General features: G+C 46.8%; 1 protein-coding gene across 7 annotated transcripts in view; it reads right to left on the bottom strand.

Annotated features, from left to right (window-relative positions):
- The window catches only part of TUT4 (terminal uridylyl transferase 4), a 2,154,442-nt gene that overhangs the window by 1,868,291 nt on the left and 258,836 nt on the right, over window positions 1–27,315 (bottom strand). For all 7 annotated transcript variants that reach the window (XR_011291019.1, XM_069642184.1, XM_069642186.1 and 4 more), the window contains exon 9: window positions 4,307–4,376. Coding sequence is in view for 6 of the 7 variants with exons in the window: in XM_069642184.1 (XP_069498285.1) it covers window positions 4,307–4,376 (70 nt within the window). In the remaining variant the exon portion in view is untranslated. The remainder of the gene's footprint in view (window positions 1–4,306; window positions 4,377–27,315) is intronic.

The raw sequence follows: 27,315 nt of genomic DNA, 5'->3' as shown, positions 1-27,315 counted from the left end.
AGCTGGCCCTTTTATTATTATTTATTATTTTATTACGCTACTTACCTTGTACTGCACTTTCCCCCCCACCTCCTCCCCCTGCACTTTCTCCTTTTCCCCTTACCTCTGCACTTGCGCGATCTGAATGACACCTGGCCTAGTAGGATCGTTTGTCTGTCTTCCCCTTGTTTCCCCCCCTCCCTGCCTCGTTGCGCCTTGAAACACTTGTGTATATGCATGTTACAAATACCATATCATATCATATCATATCATACAGTTTCCTGATGCAACTCTGCGGAAATTCAACCAGCTCTGAGGTGGGTGCCCAGGTGGCTTACCTGGGAGTTGATTGGTCCCACCAACTCAAAGGGAGAAGTCGTCCTTGCAGGGCTCCTCTGTCGATGCGAACTTGGCAAGTAGTCACTGCAGCAGGGCTTTACCGGCAAACCAACAGTCCAGGAGTTGCAGCAGGCGTCCTCTTCAAGCTCTTCTTCAGTTCCTTCGCCCAGTGGTCGACTCTGCCTTCCATGCCAAAAGACTTGCCTTTTATTTAGTTCTCTCCTATTCATTCCAGCCTAGCTGTCCCTCACCTAGCAGGGTGGCTGTCCTTGCCAGACAATCAGCCAGCCAATCACCACCGAGTGCATTTGGGTCTTGTACTAGACTAAGCACAGGGAGTTTCGGCACCTCCCTCACTTCCTGCCTACCCCAGACACTCTGGAGCCAGAGACGGGTTTCACGCCAGAAGCCTGCCAAAGGCGAAATGAACAAAGAGAACAAACCTGGTTTGGCGCGCATAGAAAAACCAGAGAAGGACCTTTCCACAAAGAAATGGTGAAAAGAGACGACCAGGGAACATTTTAACAAAGGAGGCTCAGTGTCATTTTGAAAAACATGGCTCCCGTGATTTTACGTTACCGTAGCTGCAACAGTTTGCGGTCGGGGTAAATCATGGTAGTTCATTACAAAACCACTGCCAGCAGCCATTCCGAGAGGAAAGGGTAACATATAAATGCTACATCAGTAACTAGACACAGGGGATACTAAGTAACCCCTCCAGCATGCTATTCTAAGAAAGGGTGTGCTGGGTCTAGAATTTTACAGGACTAAGTGAAGTCAATTTCACTCCACTGCTCTGGGAAACAGTAGTTGATCCCAGAGAAGGTATTTAAACCTTGGGAAATCTGGAAGACTTCCCTGTGGCACTGCACTGAAGGTGCTTTGTGACCGAATTCTAAAAGATGATGCCCATGGAGTTGGTTAGACTCCACAACCAAAAAGAAACACAGTGTATACAATCACATTAAAGAGAGGGGGGGAAAGGGTCACACAGTCTCCAGGTGAAAAAAATCAAGTTCTCCAAATCCAGCAAAGTTGCTGGGGGTCTCTAAGGTGGAGGGAATTAGCACATTTTTGAGAATTCTCTCTAACATGCTTCATCCTATATAAGACTTTTGCCCATTGACTTTGGCTTAGCCCATTATACTGCATGACTCTGATTAGGGAATCCGAAAGTATTTGCCTGCTTAAGAATATTTGTGGTCTCTTGTTTGTTCTACTCACCTCTTCCTTTTACCAACTTCTAAGAGTGTTCTAAATGCCAACAGTAAGAAATTAATGTATCCAGCACCTAAGCTATTGAAGTCACCCGAGGGTGTAGATTGTGTCTGTTGGCTATCTCAAAAGAGTCTTTACTGAATTAGAATCTAAGTGTGTCCAGTATTGAAGTGTATTTGTGTGTTACTATTATATTGCTCCCTTCTGAAGAAGGCTTATCCTAACTGACTGATGAATACATTAATAATTGTTTATTCAAGAAACCTTGTGTGTAAGTGTTTATTTGAATACTTGTCACTGTGAATCTCTGTGTAACTCCCCCACAGCTCACATTGGCCCCTCTTGAGATAAGCCTGGCTGCTCAACACGCTACCAAAACTGTACTGCATACAAACCTTGCCTAACAATAGTAAATCAGGCTTTTTTCTGGCAAATCTAAAAGCAAGTTTACCCGAGTCGGAAACATTTCACACATTTCATCATTGGTATTACAACCCGGCAGAGTGGAATAATTTAAATCATCCTCATTTTAGGCAGATGCAGAAGGTGGGCAGAGAGTAAAGTCTGTGCCAATATTCAGAGTTAAGGGATAGTTGCCTTTGGGAAACTTCACTTTTTGCTATGTAGCATATGTTCCCTTTCTTAGCAGGCATTGGATGTGGAAAGGAGAACAGTTGGAAGTCCGAAATACATTACTTCACTTCAGCTTTGGCATTTAGGGCATACTTTTAACCATTCTTTTAACAACACTTGACTGCTGGTAAAATGAGCTTGAAGGTCCTTTTATGTGGAAAGGTTTTCTCCAATAATGGAAGCGCTAGGCACTTTTAAAATAAAAACACTTGTTTTCATTTATTGACAACACACAGCTGTGCGTTTGACTGTAGAAACATATTTCGTATTATCAGATAGATGTACAACAGCAAACAACAACAAGCAACAACCCTGAGCCCCATTCCCAATCCCTATAGCCGCTAGTCCATCCCCCATCCACTTAACACCAATTGCATGGCCACTTTATTGCCTCTACCCCCCTCTGTTTCCTCATGTCTAGTTCCTGAATTTTTCTCCCTTCCTGTATCCATTCCCTCCGCAACCTTTCGTGATTCACCAGGAGGTTTCTACTTTAGTATACCAGTCTTGCCATTTCAATGCTTCCGTTCATGCTGAGTTCCCAGTCAGCAAGGGAAGGGAGTTCCTTAGACCTCCATATCCTTGCTATTCCGCTTTTCGCTAGGACAAACGTTAGGTCAGTAAACGACCTGTCGAATGTTGACATTGATGTGTCTCCCCATACACCCAACAAACATACCTTGGGGTCTGCCGCACCTTGTCTCTTAGAACAGACTGCATTCTTTGCAGCAGCCCCTCCCAGAATCCCAGTATCCAGGGGCAAACCCAGGTAATCTGTATGAAGGTGCACAAATCTCCTCTGCACTTGAGGCAGATATTGACCTTCCTCCTCCCCATTAGATGTAATCTCCTGGGGGTATAATAGAGTCTATGCAGGATTTTGTAATGTATGGCCAGTTCCCACTCCCCTTCCTTCAGCGGGGCTAAGTCCCTCTCCCATCTTGCTTTAAGTGTGCTAACTCCTATTATCCATCTGTAAGCATTCGAAATCAGCTTTTCAGTGAAAGTATCCTTTGTGGTTTTATTCACTAGCAGTATCTACTGTGGGATGTCAAAACTGCCCCCAAACTGACTATTAAGAGAATGTCTCAGCACTTTATTAAGTTCTTTTAGAAGAAGGGAATGTCGCAGCTGTAGTTTCTGTTGAGGGTACAATGCAATACCACTTCATTGCATCATTCAACATTTTAACTATTTGTATGCAGAGCGTTATTTTCCATACAATATTTGCACTGACTGAATATTGTACAATATATGTGTGTACATTAATAATGCCTTATAAACCTGCAAATTTTCTGATTATAATGCAGTTGATGAATAACATGTCAAGGTTATGATTAATAGAAATACAGTTAGCTTTACTGGTTTCATATAGGACATGATGTTCTGTACAGTGGTTAGCGCATTTAAAACCAGGAAAAAACAGAACAAAGGCTTCCAAGAAAGGAAAGAATAACATGTCAGCAACGCCAGCATTACAGGTGTGTCCTTATCTTTCAACATTTGTTTTCTATAAATACAGTATGGTGCTAAGGGGTCATTAACCCTACCCCTAATGGCAGTGAAGAAGCTCAAGACCTGACCCTGTGCCAAAAATCTCTGTAAAGTAATAATAAATCTTGTTTTACAAATTGGCTTTGGTATTTAGGTGCATGAGTTGCCCGGTACTAACGAAATTTCGGCTAAAAAAAAAAATAACAAATAGTCTGTACTAACAGAAATAAGGGTCAACATGTGTATGCAGAGTAGATTACTACAAGAGGAGTAAGAGGGGCAGATTCCAAAACCAAAAGAAATTAGAAGCGTTAAGAAAAAAAAAAATTCTTATGTAACAACAATGCATTCAATAAGGGGAGATGATTCTCCAAGTGATACGATTGTTCAGTTGTGTAACTGTAAAGTTCAAATTAGAACACAACTAAACCATCTTTATTAAATTTGAGTGCTTAATGAATTTCATTAAAGTGTGGAGCTAATGCAGTACATGCTGAGTGTAGAATGCCGCCGTTATGTTTTCAGAGACTAATACGATCTTATAGCAGTTATAACCAAATTTTGCATGCATGATGCAATGCATAAACCGTGATAGAACAATGTAACAGATTAAGAACAATTCCTCACTAATTGCAACACAAACCTTTTAATATCTTTGCAAAAGACAACAGGAACCTTGGCATGGAAATCTGATTCAACATCTGAGAAAAGATCTTAAAAGGAAGAGAATGGAAAGACGTAAGAATTCTATATTGTATACACATGGTGTGCAAGTCAAAAAGGGACTAAAAAAAGAGGCCGACAGTTTCCACTTGACGAACACTTAAATATTCCAAACATGTAATGTATAAAGCACTATGAATTGCCTCAGGTTCCCAGTTTTAGTACATTTTCTGGTGCAATGTATCACAGAGCATAACTTTTTCCTTTTACTGCAAAAGCTAGGACATCTCTAGCTACGTTTCTAATATGATAAATATATAAAATGATAAACATGTTCTGGGTAAAAGTCCTAATCTTTCAGTGACAAGTTGTGTCCCAACATCCTTGCTTTCTCAATCAGTTAGGAGGGTTTTTCAGAATTCCTCTGTTGAGGGGTTCAGAAGACAATACAGTTGTGTGTGGATAGAGTGCTCACCAAGTCAGTCCAAAACACTAATTGGAAATGTGACAGAGCAGTCTGGCTTCACTCAACTGAGGATGGGAGATAGCTGTACAATTAGTCCCACATTTTAACGTAGCAAAATAGCCAATATATGCAGAAATATATATATGATGCATTACTCACCGTAATCGTATTTCTGGTGCTTGTATCTGCTTAGATTCACAAGCTCTGTATAGTCCAACATCTAGTGGTAGTCACGGAGTATTAGAAGATTTGTTTTCAAAACTCAAAAACGCACGTCCACAGGGCATGTTGTAATACTATCCCTAGTTTGACGTGTACTGTACTCATGGTCCTTCATGTGTCAAGGTCCCTCCGATTTATTGTTTCTGACATGAGGCTGCATGAAGTGTAGCACGAGTAGAGATGTGATCAAGCAGAAACAGTGATAACCCAGGACAACATCTATGCGCCTTCAACTCCAGAAGGGGAGGAAGGGTGGGTGCATGTGAATCTAAGCAGATACAAGCACCAGAAATACGATTATGGTGAGAAATGGATCTCTTCTGGAGCGTGTGGATCTGCTTAGGTCACATGCTCAGCATATATTTGCGAGCAGTATCTGGATGTGGGAGGTGAGAAGGTACAGCGGCATAGAGATGTTTTAGAACCACCTGTACTACATGTGCATTTGCATTAGAGTGAGTGTCAATGCAATAATGCTGTGTGAAAGTATGCATGGAACTACATGTAGCAGCTTTTCAAATGGCGTCTAGAGGGACGTTTGCAATGAAAGCTAAGCTGGTTCTTGTACCTCTGGTAGAGGAGCCCTGGGAGTGAAAGTTCAAACTCATTTGGATAGGGAATAGCACGGCTGTATGCTTGTGACTATCCATTTGGAGACAGCATTTGCCCTCTTTCCCAAGTGCTATGGAAACAAAGAGTTGATTTGTTTTCCTTAGAGGTTTAGTTTTGTTCACAGAGTACAAGACTGTCCTCTGTACATTAAGTGTATGGAGGGTTATTTCCGCTGAGTTGGATGGATTTAGAAAGAAAGTAGGAACTTCTATGAATTGATTAACACAGAACTTTGAAATGAGCTTAGGTGAAAACCTAGGATGTGTTTGGAGGACAACCTTGTACTTGTGGATTATGAAGAAAGGGCATTGTACGGACAAAGCCTGTAGCTCACTAACTCATCTTATAGAGGTGGTAGCTACTACGAATGCCGTTTTGTAAGTCAGATGTTTTAGGCTGGCTTCGTGCAGAGGCTGAAAGTGTGCACACATGAGCTTGGAAAGCACAACATTAAGACGCCAGCCCGGTGGAGGGTTGGAAATTGGAGGGTATAGCCTCTTTACCCCTTCAGTGAATGCTTTAATGACAGGGACGTTAAGCCAGGACATCTTGTTCTGTGAAGTGATGTAAGCCGACAGGATAGCCATGTAATGTAGAATGTTAGCCGGGGAACATTCTGTTGGGTTTAGAGTTTAGAACGTGCCCCATATCACAAATCCTTTCCACTTATCGAAATAGCACTGTCTGCTGTTGGGTTTTCGTGGTTCTTTTAGAATACCCATACACCTCTGTGGAAGATTTAAGTGACCAAATTCTATGACTTCAGGAGCCAAGCTGCCAAGTTCATAGATTGAGGGCGTGGATAGAGTGATGCTCTCTTGTGTTGTGTTAGCATGTTGTACGGGCACGTGAGCATGATTGCGTCACACATCGTCAGTTTGAGCAGATGTGGAAACCAAGCTTGTCTCGACCACATAGGAGCAACCAGGATTAGAGTCACTTGTTCCTGGTGCATCTTGTGCACTATCTTGCTCAGGCGTGGTGTTGGGTGTTAGGCAGAGTTTGTATGCAGTACCCTTTGGGACCACAACACACAACTATGACTACAGTTGTAAGCAAAACCAACCTTTGGTAGAAGTCTGTACTACACAGTTTTTGGTAGCGGAGCTGAGCAGCCAGGCTTATCTCAAGAGGGAATGTGAGCTGTAAGGATGTTCCACAGAGGTCTACAATCACAAGTATTAAAATCAATCTATATCACACAACAATATACTTCAGTACTTTAAACGGTACGGGTCTGAGGCATTTAAACGTCTTTGAAGGAGGAGCAAAATGGCATTCAGAGAACTTTGAAGTAGGAGCAAAAAGGCATAGGTTAATAAAAACTAATATTACAGTTACTTTTAGACAGTGCAAATAGTTTGAGTTCACCAGAGGAGCCAATTCAATGGAATAGGTTAGGACAAAGTCAATGGGCTAAAGTCTTGTATAGGATAAAGCAGTTCTGATAGTTAAACGGAAAAGTCTTTGCCAAAGTTCTCAGAAGTAGTTCCTAAAAGAAAGATTCATATATTGGGTCACAAGCTGACTAGGCCTGCAAGTTGCAAAAGTTCCAAGCACTTTCGCAGTGAGAGGTAAGTTCTTTCGGTCGGGTTTTCACAGTACCTTACAATGCAGAAAAAGATGCAGCTGAAGACTTCTGTTCCTGGCAGTTCCTGCAGATCTCGCTGTTCCCGAGCCTCAGTCGTGGGGACAAGAGGGAGGACGTCGGGGGACTCCTGCACTGCACTGGGACTGGTCGGAAAGCTGGCAAATCTTCAATTCCGGTAGCTGTAGTAAAGCACACAAACTGGTGTCCCTCTCCCTGCCCATTCGGTTTCCTGCAGCACTCCGAGGACAATACAACCAGCTCCGAGAATGGTATCCAGGTGGCTTACGGGTCGAGTTGATTGGTCCCACCAACTCAAAGAGAGAAGTCATCCTTGCAGGGCTTCTCTGTCGAGATGAACTTAGCGATTCGGACCTGCAGCAGGGCGTCACCGGGCAAACCAATGGTCTAGGAGTTGGAGCAGTCCTCTTCAAGCTCGTCTTCGGTTCTTTCGTTCCAGTGGTCGACTGCCTTCCAAGCCAAGAGACTTGCCTTTTATCCAGTTTCCTCCCATTCATTCCAGCCTAGCTGCCACTCACCCAGCAGGTGGCTGTCCTTGCCAGACAGTCAGCCAGCCAATCACGCCAGAGTGCATTTGGGTCTCCTAGGAGACTAAGCACAGGGAGTTTCGGGCACCACCCTCTCTTGCTGCCCACCCCAGACACTCGGGCGCCAGAGGCGGTCTTCAGGCCTGAAACACGCCAAAGGCGATGAAACAAAGGGACCAACCCTGGTTTGGCGCGCAGACAAAAACTCTAGAAGGACCTTTCCACAAAGAAATGGCGAAAAAAGAAGACCAGGACCTGTTTAAACAAAGGGGGCTCAGACACCATCTTGAAAAACATGGCTCACACGATTTAATGCTACCAGTGTTCGCATTCGGGAAAAACCAAGGTAGTTCATAGTAAAACCACTGCAACCAGCCATTTAAAGAGGAAATGGTAGCATTTGACTGCTACATGAGTTTCTGGACACAGGGGATACTAGGTAGCCCCTCCAGCACTCCATAGGAGGATAGGGTGTGTTGGGTCTAGGAATTTGAAAACACTAGTAAAGTCAGTAGTTTATCCCAGAGAAGGTATTTAAACCTTGGGAAAGCTTGAAAGGCTTCCATGTGCCACTGCACTGGGGGTGCTGCGTGACACACACGAAAAGTTGATGCTTATGGAGTCATCTAAAACTCCATAATCAAAGAACACAAGAGTAAAACACACATTGAAATAGATGACGGGGTGGGAAAAAAGGGTCACACTCTACAGGTAAAAAAATTATGTCCTCAAAATCCAGCAAAGTTGCTGGGGGTCTCTAAGGTGAAGAGAATTAGCAAATGTTTTTCCCTTAGCACAGAATTCTCCCTGACATCGGGGGACAAGTGTAAGCAAATTTCCCTGACCAGTTCATCCACAGGGTGTTCCCTTTGGGCCCTGGTTGGGGAAACCTGGACACAAAGTCTGGGCAATGCGCGTTTAGGCTTGTGGCAAACAAGTCTGATGGGGCTGACCCCAATGAGAGTACATTCCATCTAGGATATCTTTGTCGAGTTCACACTTGTGTTCTTCTGGTAGAGGGTATCTGCTTAGAGTTTCTGCCAGAGAATGGAGTTCCCCTGGAACATGTTGAGAGGTTAGGAACATGTTCTGCTTGTGTGCCCACTTCCATATTTTTTGTGATAGCTTGGACAGACATGGAGTGTGTGTGCCTTCCTGTTTATGTAGAACAGGGCAGTGTGCTGTCTGTAAGGACTTGCACTGTCTGACTTCAAAGATGTTGCTGAAAAGCTTGAAGATCCTTGAGGACTGCCAAAGGTTCAAGGAAGTTGATGCGTCTTTGGGCTGTAGCACATGTCCACTGGCTGTGGGCTAGTGAGCCCCCCCATCCAGTGAGTGAGGCGTCTGTAGTTCGGATTGCTTGTGCTGGCGGAATGCAGAAGGGTTTTCCTTTTAGCAGGTTGTCCTTGGACTACCAGTGCCTATACCAGGGGTTAGCGAAACCACTAAATCGTCCCACTTACCGCTTGCCTGAGACTATTGTTTCGCTAACCATTACTGCATTGGGAACAGGCGCGCGTGTGGAACCAAGTGAATGCATGAGGCCATCATACCAAGCAAGTGCATTGCTTTGCATACAGTTATCTGGTGACCGGCCTTGTAGTGAGGTACTTGCAATAGCATGTTTTGTACTCTCGTCTGACGGGAAAGCAAGCTCCTCTTTTGTCTTTAGAAATGCTCCCAAAAATTGTTTTATTTGGCTGGGAACTAGACTTGATTTCTTTTCCTTGATGGAGAAGCCCAAATTGAAAATAAGGTCTTGTTAGGGAGAATTCTCATAAACGTGCTAATTCCCTTCACCTTAGAGACCCCCAGCATCTTTGGTGGATTTTGAGGACTTGATTTCTTTACCTGGAAAGAGTGTGAGCCTTTTTTCCCCACTCTGATGTATTTTGATGTGTTTTACACTTGTGTTCTTTGATAATGGGGGTTTAGATAACTCCATAGGCATTGTCTTTTCATGTGTGTTACACAGCACCCTCAGTGCAGTGACACAGGGATGTCTTTTAGACTTACCAAAGGTTTAAATACATTCTCTGGTATAAACTACTGTTTCCCCAAGAATGTAAAGTGAAATTGACTTTACTAGTCTTTCCAAATTCCTAGACCCAGCACACACCATTTTACAATGGAGTTCTAGGGGTGTTGCATAGTATCCCCTGTGTCTAAATACTCATTTAGCAGTCAAATGCTTACCTTTCCTATTGGAAAGGATGATGGCAGTGGTCTTACAACAAACTACCATGATTTTTCCCGACCGCAAACATCGGTAGCTAGAAATCATGGGAGCCATGTTTTTCAAGCCCCTTTGTTTAAACAGGCCCCGGTTTCTTCTTCTGCCGTTTCTTTTTGGAAAGGTCCTAGAGTGTGTTTCTGCGCCCAGACCAGGTTTGTCCTTTTGTTCGTGTAGCTGGTTCCATGTCATTTCATTGCCTGCCTGTTTATCCCCAACCATTTTTTTTAAAAACTTTATTATTTTCACTGTAATACATACAAATGAACTGTGAACCAATTCGAACAACCCCTCCCCCCCCCCAATCCACAGCATCCTCCGCCCCCCCCATACGTCCTTTTCCCATCCCTTAACCATATATATGCAGCAGTTTGAGTCTTTGAGGACACCATTGTTCCCTAAATTCCCCTCTCAAATAGGCCAGCGTGTCTCCCCACTCCGCTGAGAAGTTCTCCAACTTATTATCGACTGCATACGCAGCCCATTCCATCGAGACAATGTCCCACATATTCCTCAGTCAATCTTGTTCTGTCGGGATCGAGGGAGACTTCCACCTCTGTGCGATAAGGGCCATCGCTGCCAGTGTAGAGATCACTCTCGCTTTAGGATGACCTAGCGCCTCCCCTCTTTCCCCCTGACCACCGCTACCCGAAAGTACCTCCCGGGTACTTTCGGGTATCATAGCGATCGCCCGCCCCCAGATACTGGGAGTGGGCCCGTGCAAGATCATTCCAGAACGGCTGGAGCTTCGGACAATCCCACCATATGTGTGCCGCAGTACCTTCCCCCCCGCACCCTCTCCAGCATTCCCCCGAAGTAGCCGGATAGATATCGTGCAAGCGGGCCGGGGTGTAAAGCCAACTGTATATGTACTTGTACCATGCTTCTTGTAGCTGCACCGCTTTTTCCAGTTTCGGGATCTGTCTCCACAGCCTCTCCCATCCCTCGGGCCCTAAACTGACTCCTGATTGTTGTTCCCAGGTCTTCATATACGCCCAAGAAGGGTGCGAGCCGATTAGCTCTAGCTGCCTATAAAGGTCGGATATTAACCCCTTAGATCCATCGTGAGTAAGAAGGAATCTTTCAAATTGAGTCAGATCCCGGGTCGCAGCCTTTCTTATCTCTGTAGACATGACCCAGTACCTGATCTGGAAATATCGGTGTCCCTCCCGCTCTCCTATCCCGAATTCCCGCTTACATTAATTCCCAACCATTTTAACGTGCACATTCCATCAAATGTGCTCATGTATTTTTTTTAATTATTTTGGGTGGGTGCAAACCCCCCCGCCCCCCAAGCTCCCTTCCCACATTTATTTTTTGCTATTGACCTCCCACCCAAACCCTTATCTGCCCCCCACCCCTAAAAAATTCGATGAGCACATTCGATGGAATGTGCACGTTAAAAAGCCTGGGGATGAACAGGCAGGTGATGAAAGGACGTCATACTGTGTACCTTTGGCGGGCTTCTGGACTGAAGACTGCCTCTGGCGCCCGAGTGTCTGGGGTGGGAAGGAAGTGAGGGAGGTGCCCGAAACTCCCTGTGCTTAGTCTCCTAGCAGACCCAAATGAACTATGGCATGATTGGCAGGCTGACTGTCCGGCAAGAACAGCCACCCTGCTGGGTGAGTGACAGCTAGGCTGGAATGAACGGGAGATAACTGTATAAAAGGCAAGTCTCTTGGACTGGAAAGCAGAGTCGACCACAGGAACGAAAGAACCCAAGAAGACCTGGAAGAGGACGGCTGCTGCAACTACTGGACTGTTGGTTTGCCCAGTGAAGCCCTGCTGCAGGTCTGAATTGCTAAGCTCCGCTCGACAAAGAAGCCCCTTCAAGGAAGACTTCTTCCTTTGAGTTGGTGCGACCAATCAACTCGTAAGCCACCTGGATACCATTCTCAAGGCTGGTTAGGATTAACCAGGGAGAGGGATACCAGCTTGTGTGCTTGAATCTACAGCTACTGGAACTGAAGTGACTCCATCTTGTTTGCTTTTTCGACGATCCCGTGCAGTGCAGGAGTCCCCTGACGTCCTCCCTCTTGGCCCCATGATTGAGGCTCAGGAACAGTGAGATCTGCAGGACCTGCCAGGAACCAACATCGACAGCTGCATTTTGTTCTTCATACGAAGGTACTGTGCCAACCCGATTGAGAGAACGCCACTCTTGCGGTGAAAGTTTGTGGAACCTTCCCAACTTGCAGGCCTAATCAGCTTGTGACCCGACATATGATTCTTTTTCACCTAACCTACTTCTGAGAACTTTTGCAAATACTTTAACGATTGATGCCAGAACTGCTCTTTCCTATCCAGAACACTAGCCCATTGACTTTGGCCTGGCCTATTGACTTGAATTGAACTCTCTGGTAAACTGAAACTATTTGCACGGTCTAACAAGTATATGTGATCTATTCCATTTACCTCGTTCCTTTTTGCTCACTTCTAAGTAACTCAACTGTCCCATATTTCAGGGAAGCTCAAACTGTCTCAAAATCTTAGAGTTTTGTATTGAAGTGTATTGGTCTATAATATTAAGTTGCCTCCTTCTAGTGAAATATTTTCTAAATGACTGTGTAATAAATTAATAAGTGTTTTACCAAGAAACCTTGAGTCCAAGTGTCTACTTGAACCACTGTGATTGAAAGTCCTCTGTGTAATGACTTGTACTGCTCACATTCACTCTTGAGATAAGCCTAGCTGCTCAGCTCGCTACCAAAAACTGTGTTGTACAGACTTATATACCAAAGGTTGGTTTGGCTAACACCTGTAGTCCTAATTGTGTGTAGTGTTCTCAGAGGGTACTGCATGCAATTCTGCCTAACAGGTCTATTGTCTTTTATTTGAAAATTTGAGGAGATTCCCAGGTGTGCTGTCACTACCGCAAGCACCTTTGTGAATACTCTTGGCTCTGAGGCGATGCCGAAGGGGAGTCCCTTGAACTGGTAGTGAACTCCCGCTATCTTGAACCACAAATATATCTTGTGTGCAGGGAGCACTGAAATATGAAAGTATGCATCTTTCATATCCAATGTTGCCATGTAGTCCCCCCCCTATTACGAGGGGAAATTACCTCTTGAAGCGTGGTCATGGGAAAACTTTGGGTCTTGACATATTTTTTGCAGGGCGCAGATCTAGTACTGGGTGCATGGAAAGATCTTTCTTTGGCACAAGGAATTATGTTGAATAAATACCCTTGGGGACAATCTCTATGGCGTCCTTTTCCAGCTGTGCCTTTACTTCTTCTAACAGTCATTGTCCTCTGTCTTGGCAGGCGGTTGGGTGGTTTTTGTAACAGTTCGATACAATACCCGGCTGCCACGGTGGACAACACCCACTTGTCTGACGTTATCGCCTCCCATGCATGGGTGAAGTGTGAAATTCGGCCTCCTACTGGAGTGGCATGGGAGGTGTGAGAAACCTGAAGGTTTCTCACCCACTAGTCCCCGGGGATCTGTCATCCAGGTAGCCAGGACACGGCCATCACTATATTGAATCCAGTTCCTGGGCCTGGGGGTGGACCAGTGCGGGATGATCACCTGGATGAGGGGTCTTCGGACAGTGGAAGTGGGACACTGAAGGATGAGATGTGGTATCCCCTTCCCTGTAACACCTTTTCCCCATCCTACCAAGTAGGAGACCTAGAAGCTCAGCCCCCGCCCACCCATTTCCCGACATGAACACTTTCTTACCGACAGCTCATCGTGAGCGACAACAGACTAACACCAGAGCCGTATACCTTACATGTCCCAACACCATGGTCAGGCAAGGTCAGACAATTACTGATCATCACACTTCCCCACACAGATATAAAGCGGAGCACGAAAGCACACACTGAGCAAAGAAAAGCACATGAGGAAGCAGCAGTTCCAAGATGGCAGTTTAATAAAAGTCGGAATACGGCAAGACCAAAGAGGGTCGTAAGGAGGGAAGTACCCTTGACCTCTAGAAACCGTTATTGTCACGAGCCTTGGAAAGTGAGAAGCCTAAGACTGGGGACTGAAGCTGAACAATCCTACACTGTGCATGAAAGGTATCTGGGGCGCTCCTGTGTCGATAACCCAGGCTGGGAGGAGCGATTGCCGCTGTGGTACGGTTCTTGGCTCCTACAAGAAAGCTGCACCAGTAAAAGCAGTACAGCCGGTGTGTCAGGGAAATTGATACAAAATCAGCTTGTGTTTGAACCACGATTGCAAGCGGGAACATTGTTTAATGAAATCCACAAAGGACAGGGTTTGGAGCACATGAAATGAGAGGTGCGAACAAGTGGAAACTAAAGGAGCAAATGTACTTTGAAAAAGCCAAATAAGATACCATGTACAGCGTGGTACGGTGCCACGTGGGTGCGCATTCGAAGGTCTCCGTTAGGTATCCAACTGAATGGCGACTGCATTGTAAAAAAAGAACGTTGTATCGGAGTGGTCCTGCGACGGGTTAAGCTAAACCCTGTGCATATTTGAAAGTCTTCGATAAGTATAAAGTGAAATGCAATTGGTCCGAGCCCGGCTGAGGGACACTAATTGAAAGTAGAAAAGGGATCGGAGCCCGGCTCAGGGGGATCCGGGGTGAACCGTGAGTCACCCGAGAAGGAATTTTTTAGAACCTTAAAATAAAGGGATCTGAGCCTGGAAGAGGGGGATCCTCCGTAACAGAAAAGAGACCTTAGCCCAGCTGAGGGGGAGATCCAGTGAGAGACATGTGAATCACATAAGTGTAAGAAGAAAATAACTTTCTGTTTTTGTTTTGTATATCAGGCCTTCTGAATCAAGAGACTTTAATGAGGAAAGAGACATGGCCACAGAAGGCTCTGATGCTGGAGTTGGAAATCTATCCTCGTGTCAAGGAGGCCGAAGTGTGTGGTTGGTTCGAGTGAACCACCTTCCCCCGTGCTGAAAACGTGGGGAAGGGAGGCCAACGCCCCAAACATCATTTTGTGAACACTTCTTTCTTTTGCATGAACATTCCCCCACAAGATTTGTAAATTAGTGGTAAGGATTGGTGATAGATTTTTTAGTAAAGGCCCTTTTATTTTGAAAAGACTCAACTAGGACTGCATTATTATTATTATTATTATTTGATGGTCGTAGCTTGCTCCCATCTGTAGATTTAGATGGGCGTTTTTCACCCCCTTGCGAAAGTTCAATAAACACCCTTGAACTGTGGTCACTTGTGTCTATCTTACTTCGATACCATGCCTTCCTTACAGAGGGAACCTGTAGCAGTACGTCATTGTTTGGGAGGGGTGGACACTCTCCCAGATGCGGTTCTGCCTCTTCCTCTGGTACCTTTATTTCCTCTTTGAAAACCGGAAGAGGGCGTTCTTCCTAGCGATGGGCCCCAAGATGAAGCCTTGCCGCCCTGAGTATATCCGGAAGAGCGTGGAGAACCCTGACCCTGAAACCTTCTGGAGTTTGAGAAGCCCCGTTGTACATAGGGCTTGTTTGTCAACTGGCCAAGGGATTTAAGAGTGTCATACTCCCCCTTTGCGCTCCTGAGGGCGTCTCCGAAACCCTTACCGAAAAGTATATTGGGCTCCACCAGACTGATAAGGAGGGTGGCCTGAGTCTCTAGCTTAAAACCAGAATGTCTGAGCCAGGCATGGCGCTTGATGAGTGTGCCTTCTGCGATGATGCAACCTGAATTGTCTGCTGCATCAAGATTATTTTTGAAGATGCAGTTTGATACCTGCTTGCCCTCTGCAATAGTACTTAATAATTGCGACTTCAGGGGTTCTGGAACTGCTTAAATTTGATGTTCCAGGTCCTCCCACTTGTGGTAGCCGTAACCAGCTAGAAGTTTAGTGTTAGCGATTCTCGCTTTATAGGACACGGAGGATGCAACCTTTCTCTTGAGAGAACAAGTTACTCTCTTACCTGGTAACGTTCTTTCGATGGGATGGTCCGACGACGTATTCCATACCTATGACAGTAATCACCACAGCTGTGCTGCTTCGGAAAATCTTTCAGCGTCTGCCTCGAGGACCTCCTCCGACGGCCGACGTCACTGGATGTTATAAGTAGGACGCCCAACGCCTGTAGCCTCAGTTGTAGTTTTTTTCCCAGAACATGTGGCACCAGTCTTCTGCCAGTCTGACCACACAAAGCCTTGCGGAAACGTAAGCTGAAATCGCATAAGAAATTCTGTAGCGGGGAAGGCAGGGAGGGAGCGATATGGAATACGTCGTCGGACCATCCCATCGAAAGAACGTTACCAGGTAAGAGTAACTTGTTCTTTGAGGGGGATTGGGTCCTCCGACGTATTCCATATCTATGACAGACTCTCAAAGCAGTACCAATGCAAGGAGGTGGGAAAAGAATTTAGAAACCAGAAATTTAGAATGCCCAATCAAGTTGCGGATTAAAGGACCGCCTTGCCAAAGGCCAGATCCTGCCCCCGGATGGAATCGAGGGAGTAGTGACATACAAAAGTATGTACCGAAGCCCAGGTGGCTGCATCACAGATGTTACGAATAGGAACACCCCTCTTTAGGGCAGTAGAGGCAGCCATACCCCTGGTAGAATGGGCCCGTAAGCCGACCGGTGGGTCCTTACCCGCCAAGCGGTAACACTCAGAGATAGCCAAAATAATCCAGCGAGACAAAGTCTGTTTCGTCACAGATTGTCCCAAACGCTTTCCAGCGTAACCAATGAAGAGTTGATCGTCCACTCTGACCCGCAACAAGCGTGAAATATAAAAGTTTAACGTTCTCCTAGGATCAAGCCTATGGAGCCTCTCATCTTCCTTACCACGATGTGGAGGAGGATAAAACGCCGGAAGAACAACCTTCTGGCCTAAATGAAATTCCGACACCACCTTCAGAAGAAAGGAAGGACGAACTCTAAAGACAACCCTGTCCTTATGAAACACAGTGAATGGTGGCTTAACTGAAAGTGCCTGTAACTCACTCACTCTGCGAGCGGAAGTGACCGCAACCAAAAATACAGTTTTAAGAGTTAACAGTCTCAAAGGGCATGAATGCAAAGGCTCAAACGGAGCACCCATCAAAAACTTGAGAACAAGGTTGAAATCCCAACCGGGCACCTGGAAAGGTGACGGAGGGAACACATTAGTGAGCCCTTTCAGAAACTGATAAATTAAAGGAATTTTAAAATAGGAACACTCTTCAGACGAGCGCTTAAATATGGACAGCGCCGCCAGGTAACCTCTAATGGTACCCACTTGAAGGCCCCTGTGGGCCAAAGAAAGCAAAAAAGACCGAACCATGGGAATGTCGCATGCAAAAGCATCCACATTCTTAACCCTGCACCAGTCACAGAACTTACGCCAACGGCAACAGTACAGGGACTTAGTTGCGGACCATCTGGCTGAGAGCAACACCTCCATCACGTCTTCAGGGAGGTCCCAATCCTTATACCTCAACCTTTCAGAAACCAAGCGTGAAGGTTGAGGGATCTGACCTCTGGATGGAGAACCTGACCCCGCTCCCGTGAGAGCAGATCGTCTCGGTAGGGAAGATGACGTGGAGGACAGATGGACAAGTCGAGAAGGTCGGGGTACCACGTCCTCCGGGCCCACGCCGGAGCAATGAGGATCATCCAGGAACCGAACCTCCGTAACCTCTGCAGTACTTGCGGGATGACGGGGACTGGAGGAAACGCGAACAGCAGTGGGAATGACACTCCACCACCAACGCGTCTCCCAAGGCTCCTTTTGGAGGAAATTCCCGCGAGCAGAACCTCTCGCACTTCCGGTTGACACTGGAGGCAAAGAGATCCACTTGAGGGGTCCCCTAAAGGGCGAAGATCTCCAGGAGAATCTCCTGAGCCAACTCCCACTCGTGAGAGATCGCGCTCTGCCTGCTCAGAGCGTCCGCTGTCTCGTTCTCGTCTCCGGCCAGATGAACTGCCGAGATCGAAACTTCCTGCTGGATTGCCCAGAACCAGAGCTGCATCGCCTCCCTGCACAGAGGAAGTGATCCTGCCCCCCCCCCCTTTTTGTTGAGGTAGTGCATGGCCATCATGTTGTCTGTCAGGATCAGGACATTCTTTCCGCGCACAGTCGGCAGAAAAGCCTTCAGGGCTAGCCTGACGGCCCTCAGCTCCAACAGATTGATATGAAGTCTGGACTCCGACGGAGACCAACGACCGCGGACTGTCAACTCGTTGGCATGAGCTCCCCATCCCGTGAGGGATGCGTCCGTCATGATCGTCACCTCCGGCCAGGGCAGCCAAAATGGAGCCCCCCCTCATCAGATTGCCTTTGTCGGCCCACCACAGAAGGTCCCAGGCGACCGAGGACGGCACCTGAACAGGGTCCGACATCCTGCCGGAGGACTGAGACCACTGGAGCTTGAGTGCCCATTGCAAAGATCTCATCCACAACCTGGCCTCTGGAACCAGAAGAATGCAGGATGCCATGAGGCCGAGCAGTCTCAAGAACTTGAACGCTGGGAGACTCTGGACAAGTTGAAACTTGTGCACCATTTGCTGAATGTGATGAGCCCTCACCTGGGGAGAAAAACACTGCCCCTGGCACGTGTCAAGCACTGCTCCGATGTACTGGAGCCTCTGAGTTGGAGTCAAATTGGACTTTAAGTTGAGGGAGAAGCCCAGCTTGTGGAAGGAGTGGCAGGTGACGGACAGATAATCCAGGACTTGCTCGGGAGAGCGCGCCCTGACCAACCAATTGTCCAGGTAGGGGTAGACGTGAATCCCCCCCTTTCCTGAGATGCGCTGCCACCACTACCATGAGCTTGGTGAAGACCCTCGGGCGGAGGTCAATCCGAACGGCAGGACCCGAAACTGAAAGTGCAAGTCTCCAACCGCGAACCTCAGGTACTTCTTGTGCTTTGGATGGATCGGCACATGAAAATAAGCATCCTTGAGGTTGAGAGACACCAACCAGTCCTGAAGTTGAAGGGCCTGGAGGACTTGAGAGAGAGTAACCTCTTGAACTTGTCCTTCCTGAGGAGTTTGTTCAAACCACGAAAGTCCATGATGGGTCTCAATCCCCCGTCTTTCTTGGAAATCAAAAAATAAGGGGAATACCATCCCTTGTTCCTCTCCGCTACAGGCACCAGTTCTATGGCGCCTTTCTCCAGCAGGGATTGAATTTCCTGCGCAAGGAGCGGATCCGGACTCTTCAAAGAGAGATTCCCCGGTGGATTGTCGTGAGGCCTCTGCTGGAAAGGAAGCCAGTAGCCGTGGGCTATGATCTCCAGAACCCACACATCTGAAGTAATGGCACGCCACTCTACAAGATGCTGCGCCAGCCTTCCCCCAACCGGCGAACCATGGGACATGGCCTCATGACTGAGCTGAAACGGCTGTGGTGTTGCCTGAAAGCAAAGAGGCAACTGCCCGAGCGGCCTTGGCACCTCAAGTACCCTGTTTTACACCTCTGGCACTCCTACGGGGGCCCCTTTGACTGGCAGCTCCTCTCGCTTTACCAAAGGACGAGTAATAACGAAAGGAACCTCCCCTCCACTGCTGTCCCCTAGGACGAAAAGGCAGAGGTTGTCGAACTGCAGCGCCCAACGACTTCGCTGCAGCTTTGGAGGTCTGCAACCTCTCAAGGCTCTCGTCAGCCTTACTGCCAAAAAGATGTTCCCCGTCAAAGGGCATGTTGAGGAGCCGGCCTGCACATCAGGAGCAAACCCCAACTTCTGCAACCACGCAAACCTACGTATCATGGTGCTCGCCGCCATGGACCAGCTGACGCAATCTGCCATGTCCAAACCCGACTGAACGGCCTCACACATGGCATGCTTGCCATCCTGAACTATGGCAAGGAAACCATCCCGTTTGTCCCCTTCGGGAATAGTTTCAGCCGCTAAGGAAACACAGTTCCACAGAGTGTGCATGAAACGTGACAAGGCACATATGGAGTTGGCCGCCTGAAGCGCCATACCCCCTGCAGAAAACACTTTCTTCGCCCAGCCGTCAAAACGCTTGTCGTCCCTATCAGGAGGGATGGTAGGATACGACACCTGCTTTGCCGAGGCCGTAGCCGCCTGCATCACCAAACTATCCGGAGTAGGGTGCTTGGAAATGTAGCAGGGGTCACTACTGGCTAGGTGTTATTTTCACGGCAAAGACTTGCCCACTGCCGGGAGACACTCTGGAGCAGTCCAAGCCGCCGCCACTCTCCTCTGTAGAGCCATATGAAATGGCAGTACCGGGTCAGTTGGTGGACCAAGGTCGAGGATATCCGTAAGGTCATCCTGAAGAAACTCCCCTGGGGGAGCAGACCATCCCAAGTACTCGGTGACCCTAGACATAAGGCGCCGGTACGAGGAGTAGGCATGATTGCCAGGCTAAGGCCTACAAAACGCCACCTCCGGAGAGGTGTCCAGCCCACTAGCATCGTGCAGGGACTGCCTCAGGTCCTCAAATTGGCTATGGCCTGAGAGAAGCTTTTCAGGCAGCGTATTAGGAACCATGCCATCATCAGAGCCTTCATCCACCTCTGAAATAAACTCAAGATGGTGGTAAGAAGGCACAGAATGTGAACCAAAGCCATGCGTGACCTTGGCCAGAGCCTTTCTAGGGGGTTCCACCGAGCCCCGGGGTACCCCCCGTCGACACAGCCTCGAAAGGCGTTGAGTGAATCAGCATTGACGCCGAACGCGGCGCAGACAGCATCGATGGCATCGACACAGGCCTCCGGGCTGGAGCCCCGAGCGTGTCCTTCGACAGCCTGGGCGCCGATGGCGCCGACGACTTCTTCGGAGGCGGGGCATCGAAAAAGTCAGTTGACGACCTCGGCGCCACCAGTGTCGACGTCTTCCCCGAAGACAACACAGGTTCACATGGTCTCAAGCGCGTCGAGCACTGGGACCGGGCATGACAAGAACGATTCCCCTTGTCCGAGCGGGACCTCTCCCGCGAATCGTGCCGACCACCCAAGCCCGAAGGCGTGCGAGCGGTGTCTCTCGACCGATCACGACCGACCCCACTCGGAGGCGCGGACGGACCGGTGCCCTGCGATTCGAGAATCGCTAACATTTTCTTCCCGAAGGAAGCCTATTCCTCCGGCGTCGCCTGCTTGATAGGGTAAGCGACCCGCCGATGGGCGGAGTCCTCGGAAGAGGATGGGGAAGGTGACCGATGACGGCGCTTCGGGGAGTGCCTCGAAGAGGCAGAGGAGTGGCGGGACCGACTCCGGGACCGAGACCCACTGGACTTTCGACGACGACGCGGAGAGTTGTCTCTCGAATCGACCGTCAAAAGCCCCGCAGACCTAGACTTCCGTGGCTTAGACACCTTACCTATCGATAACTTCTACTTGCGCTCCCGCAAGGCTTTAGACGTGAGCGACTGGCAGTCGACACAGTCATCTGTGTCATGGGCCTCCCCGAGGCACCAGAGGCAGGCATTGTGCGGGTCCGTAACCGACATCTTGGACCCACAGTCCCCGCACTTCTTAAATCCCAGACGCGGGGTGGAAGACGAGGTAGTCATCCTTCACGAAGAAGAAACTTCACAAAACTAACAGGTTCGAAGAACCAAGAAACAACAAACAGTCGAGGCACGCCGAGATTCCCGAAGCGAACATGTTCACGGAAAAAACGGAACTGAGGCTACGGGCGTCGTGTGTCCTACTTATAACATCCAGTGACGTCAGCCGTCGGAGGAGGTCCTCGAGGGCGGCGTATCGACATCATCGATGCAGGACGCAGACGCCGAAAGATTTTCCGAAGCAGCACAGCTGTGGTGATTACTGTCATAGATATGGAATACGTCGGAGGACCCAATCCCCTCGAAGTATAGATATTCTTGCTTTCCTTGTCTGGCAGAGTCTCAGACGATTCCATGGGAGTGCCCGCCCTCTTTCTGGTAGTGGGGATCACTAGTGAATCCGGTTTTAGCTGACCCCCAATATACAGAGGGTCAGTGAGCGCTGACCTGAAAGTTTCCATTGACACACCTATTTTCTCCAATACATTGTCACAATCCTCCCTTAAGTTCTTAATATACCCCTCCGTGTACGATAGATTGTAGTCCCACTTCATCCTTTATTACCTCTAACGGCACACATTTTGGGAGGAAATATAGTTTAGATCTCCATATCATACTTTCTAATGTCCTGTATTCCACTTGCAAGTTTTTAGGCCAGAATTCTAACCCATATAGAATGGAGGGAGCACTTTACTTTTGTAAAATTCTCTACAGGGTTTAAGAGAATTTTCCAAATTTACAGTCTACCTGCTTCAATCGATTTAACATTTCCCATCGCTTTTGATTGCAAATAATTTACATAAAAAGTTTTACTATGTTTCGCCAATATGGAATATCCCAAAAATTGAAAGTTCTCTTTCACTGCCAGGATACTATTTTCCCAATTCCAAGTAAACTTGCGCTGCACACTCTCATTCCCTTTCGCTATCTTCATTATAACTGTTTTAACAGGGTTGATTTTTAATTCTATTGCTGACCTATAGTTCCCAAAAGCTTCTATTAGTCTCTGCAGACCCACCTGGGTGGCGTCTATTGAAAGAAAATCATTGGCGTATGCTGCCCAGTTTACTTTAAGCCTGTCAATTTTGGGTGACACAAGGGTGTTATATCCAGCACCCGCCCAACGTCACGTACAAAATATACAAGGTGGGCCCCAGTATACACCCTTGTCTTATTCCCCTGTCCATTTGACACTCTTTAGTTGGTAGTCCTTTATGATTTAATCTTACTTGAATTTTGGAGTCATTATTCAAGTAGATAATCATGCTCAGTAATACTTTTCGGGATTCCGTAATTATCCAATTTCTTCCATAAGATATTTCTGTTTACCGAATCGAAAGCCTTGCTCAGGTCCATTGACGCGACATATATTGGGAATTTACTAGATGTCCAAGCCTGTTTCTGCAAACACCTCAACAACAGTCCCCACAATCCATACCAATACCTTTTCGGAATACTATTTGTCTATAATCCATAATGTTGTTATTTTCAATCCATTCATTTATCCTGTCTAATACTAATGAAGCAAACATTTTCGAATCTGCATCCATTATACAAATTGTTCTGTAGTTTGAGGGTAACAATCTAGACTCTTTCTTAAAGATCGGGAACATATACATCTTGTCCATGAATCTGAAATATTATGTGTATGTATAATGTCATTGAATTCAACGCATAATATCTTTGCCCACAACCCTGATGTATATTTTAGCAGTTAATTTGTTAGGGCCAGCTGCCCTTGAAGGATTGGATTGCCTAATTTTTGCCTCAATCTGGTCCACAGATACTTCCAGATCCCATTCTAGTACTAGATCCTCATTTAAGGACTTAATCCTTTGCTCTTAAAGTTCTCTGGTATGTATTGCATCTAAGTGTCCTCTGCACAGGGCCTTTTTGTCTTCGGATTTATTAATGAACTCCCAAAAGGCCCTCCATTTTTTCCCTTGGATGCAGTCTAACATGCTTTTCGCCATCCGCCTGTAGCACTTTTGCAAGTTCATACTTTAACCAATCTTTTAACTTTTGTTTTAGGGGCCTTATAATTTCTACTTTGTCAACTCCTTTTTCATTTGATCTCCTTATTTTGCTTATCTCCCTATGCAAGGCATTTTTCTTTTCTCTTGTTTCTGTAATAAAAACATGTCTATTCTTTTTCTTTGGATTTTTTTTTATTTTTCTCCGACTCTTAATTTCTCAAGCCTTGATTGTAAGTATACAGGAAATCCCTTGGCAGAGTATCTAACCACTTCATCTTCGAATGTACAAGATTCAAACTCTTTCAACATTACAATTCTAAAGCTACTTAATTTCTTACAAGTCCACCAAACACAATTGTCTTTGGTGTTAAGGCTTATGTTCTTTAAATTCTTATCCCCCCTCATCTAACATCGTTTTAGCCTAAGTCATCTTATTCAGAAATGCCCCGTGCCATTATAGTTCCAATAATGGCATGGCATGGTCACTTACGCCAGATTCTTTGATATTGTACCTACTTATTTTTTAGAACACATTAACTGTTGTAAATATAAAATCTATTTCTGAGGAAGATCCTCTTGCTGTCCAAGTACGCTTATCGTTCTGAAGACAATTAAGACACAAATTCTTTGCCCAGTTTAGCCACATCCCTCCTGCCATTTTCTTTTTATACGCCGTGGTCTACCATAAAACAATCCATTCTACCTCCTTGATCTAAATTACAACTTGCATTTAGATCCCCTGCCAGGATTACTTCCCCCTCTTCATATTGCAAGAACCAGTCCTCCAGTCTCTGATTTAATTTCCCTAACAGCTTATCCAGGTTAACTTCAAGTGTCCTGTATATGTTTACTAGTAAGACAGCCTCCATTCCCTCCACCACATTCACTTGCCACCCCGTGCCCAGAATGTTATTATTTATTCTCCATTCCTCACATCTTAGTAGCTCCTTCCCCATTTTTACAAATGTGGTAATGCCTCCCTTTGGTCTTCCTAATGCTCCCTGGATTGCACTTACACTGACCGAGTCGTAACCATCCCATGTAAGATTAGAAGTTGACCATGTCTCTTGTAGTAACACTACATCATTCAATTATATTTCTGCACATATTTTTCTATTGGCTAGAAGAGGTTTGTTCCCCCTGGAGTTCCAGCTTAGAATCTTCCATACACCAGTAGGTCTAAAGGGGTTGACTCAAGGAAAAGTTACCAGCATCCAACCTGAGAGCACAATACTTCTTATTACCACTGTGTGAATACATCAAGGCCTGATCTGTGTGTTGGCAGCAGGGTGACCCAATTCATACTTCCTTTTCTTGTGGTAGGGCTTCCTTTTGCCCCCAGTTTTGCGGTACTTGTGCCAATTGTCCCTTGAAATACCCATTCTCAGGTTTTTACAAAGACCTCTAAAACATTGTGCAAGACTTTTTTACATACCTGCAAGAAGTGCTTCAGCTGTGCTAGACTTTTGGCCAATTGACTTTTGGCCTAGCCTTGCTCCCTGAATGACTCTTCTTCCCTCTGACATTGTGTTTGGTAGGAAGGGGTTAACTAACTTTGCATTGGGGGGGGGTTACCAAAAGTACTTACCTGCTTCAGAATATTTGTGTGATATCTTGTTTTGTTCCAATATGTTACGCTCACATGGTATCCACGGGGACGCCTGTATGCCCTGGTTGCTGGATTCCCCCTGGATGTGCTCAATTCGGGATGATGTCTTCTATGGCAGGTGGGCCCGAAAATACAGGAGGACTGGACTTAGGCACAGATTTTGTTTCCTCCCACCAGCCCCTTGGACTCGGCCTGATGGCCCCCTCCTCACCTTGTTATGATGTCTGGCGTGCTCTCTGTCTTGTTTTCTGCGCAGGGGCGCGTAGTTTTCGGCGGGTTGAAGCGACCAAGTTAACTTCACTCGTGCCAACCCATTCAAGTGTCTTTAAGGAGTAAGTCCGATTATAGCAGTCTCTGAAGGCCTTTGCTTTTCTTTCGTGCTATTAATGTCTATCCCTGATTGTTTCCCCCTTAGGTGTGCGGAGGTTCGCTGGGTGCGCTGCTTGGGTCAGGCTCCTGCCGGGGTTTATGGACGCGGAGCGTATGAAGAAAGGTAGGTTCAGTGCGAAGTGCGACACGCTAATGTCTTTTTGGGCTAACCTGTATTCTTTATTCCTTTTCAGGTCGCGATGGTCTTTCTGGGCGTGCAGTGATTTCCGGAGTGGAACCGGCCAACATATGCCCAGCCAGGTGAGGAGGTTATGGTTACTGCTGTGATTGCCGTTAGTAACCCGTTTAACGTTGTCCCTTTTTCTCTCTCCCCTCCAGGTGCTTCATTCCGGTGAATGCGTGATGTCCTGAGGATGCTGCCAACGGGACGGAAGACCGCGAGCAGCCGGGATCGAAGGATGGAAACCTGTAGGTAAGCTGGGACTGCTAATGATGTTCTTTTGTCTCCAATGCAAGTCTGCGATTCCAGGAACGCCGGGTGCTGGTCTCTGAACACGATGAGCGTCACGCTGCTGGCTGCAGAATAACGCAAAGCATGTTCTTTAGGTTGGGTGTGGTTCATAAAGCCTACCCCTGTAAAGTAGTCCAGGTAAAGTAGTCCGGGCTACCATACCCTAAAACACTGCACCGCACAGTCTGGTTCTTAGGGACTAGACTGTGTGGGTGTCTCCATGTTGGCTGCAGGCTTCCACACAAAAAGTAGTCCCCTCAAGTCCCATTCCAAATATGAGCCTGGCACCAAAGGCGCCAGGACTGACTCCAGGAGCGTCCCGGGTGATAATGTAAGGCCCTTGGGCCCCAAATGGACCCCGAGTCCTAACCCTACCTGGCATGTGACCATGCCAGTGGAGTTCTGGGTTACGGGTCGTGACAAATAACCTTTTTCCCTTTGACATACTCCTAGATCTGGTAACAGCATAGGAGGTAACTGGGGAGACATAAGGCTGAACTGACCATCTACATACAGGGTCTGTGCATCTGGGATTATGTTGTCACCAAGGTCAGGGTGAACAGTTACATGGGTTTGGACAATCTGGGTGCAGTGACGTTCATCTAAATACTCATCATAGCAAACCGGGACCTGGGATGCAAGGTTGAACTTTTCAATCTCAATATTCTCATTGTTAAACAAAACCACCTCATATTTCAATCTACACACCGGGGACAAGTGCTGGGTCCGTTTGAGGGTCAGAAGGGCATGTACAGAATTGGGTACTCACGCGCAGTCTGCTGTCTAAGACAACATTTGGACTTTTCTGTACCAACAGGACAGAGTTTGCAATGGCGCACAGTCAGGAAGGCAGGGCAGCGGCCATAGAGTCTAAAGGTGTGCTGAAGTAGACAATTTCTTATAGGTCCTTGTGTAGAATCTGTGAAAAGACTGTCATTGCGTGCACAAACCCCATTAGCATCCTTTCCCAGGACATGTGGATTCACGAAACGTGAATGCAAACCAGTGCCAAAAGTATGGGTGCAGGGGCACACTAAAAAATGAACTGCACAGGTCCATCACACTAAAGTGGGTAGAGTGAATGGAGATGGCAGCCATCAAAGTTGCTGGATTTGGGTTGATGGCAGAAAGGGGCTATGTCATTGAAAGGCCTGAGATTGGGCAACCATGATAATATCCTGGCATAATAGGTTGTTTATAACTGGCACTAAACCCTTTTCCGATTCATGTTTCAGCTGATACTGGGGTACTCTGGTCACTGAAATGTTCAGAACATCCTCTGTGCTCTGGGGTGCCCAGAGACAGTCAGGGACTTGCGAGTTCCTGGATCTCTCTCTGACTCAAGGATGTGGCAATCAGTATGGAAGAGAGGTTCTTAAATGCTTGCAGTCTTGCTATGTGCTTTGGAAGCATCTGGTAGAACTCTTCTGACTCAACCGGGCTATGGGGAACGCACAGGGATTGTTGTCATTTACAAAATGTT

The sequence above is a fragment of the Ambystoma mexicanum genome, chromosome 1q, assembly GCF_040938575.1.
Source record: "Ambystoma mexicanum isolate Mex_15411 chromosome 1q, UKY_AmexF1_1, whole genome shotgun sequence".
NCBI classification, from domain to species: Eukaryota; Metazoa; Chordata; class Amphibia; order Caudata; family Ambystomatidae; genus Ambystoma; species Ambystoma mexicanum.
This window is presented reverse-complemented; position numbering and strand designations above follow the sequence as displayed.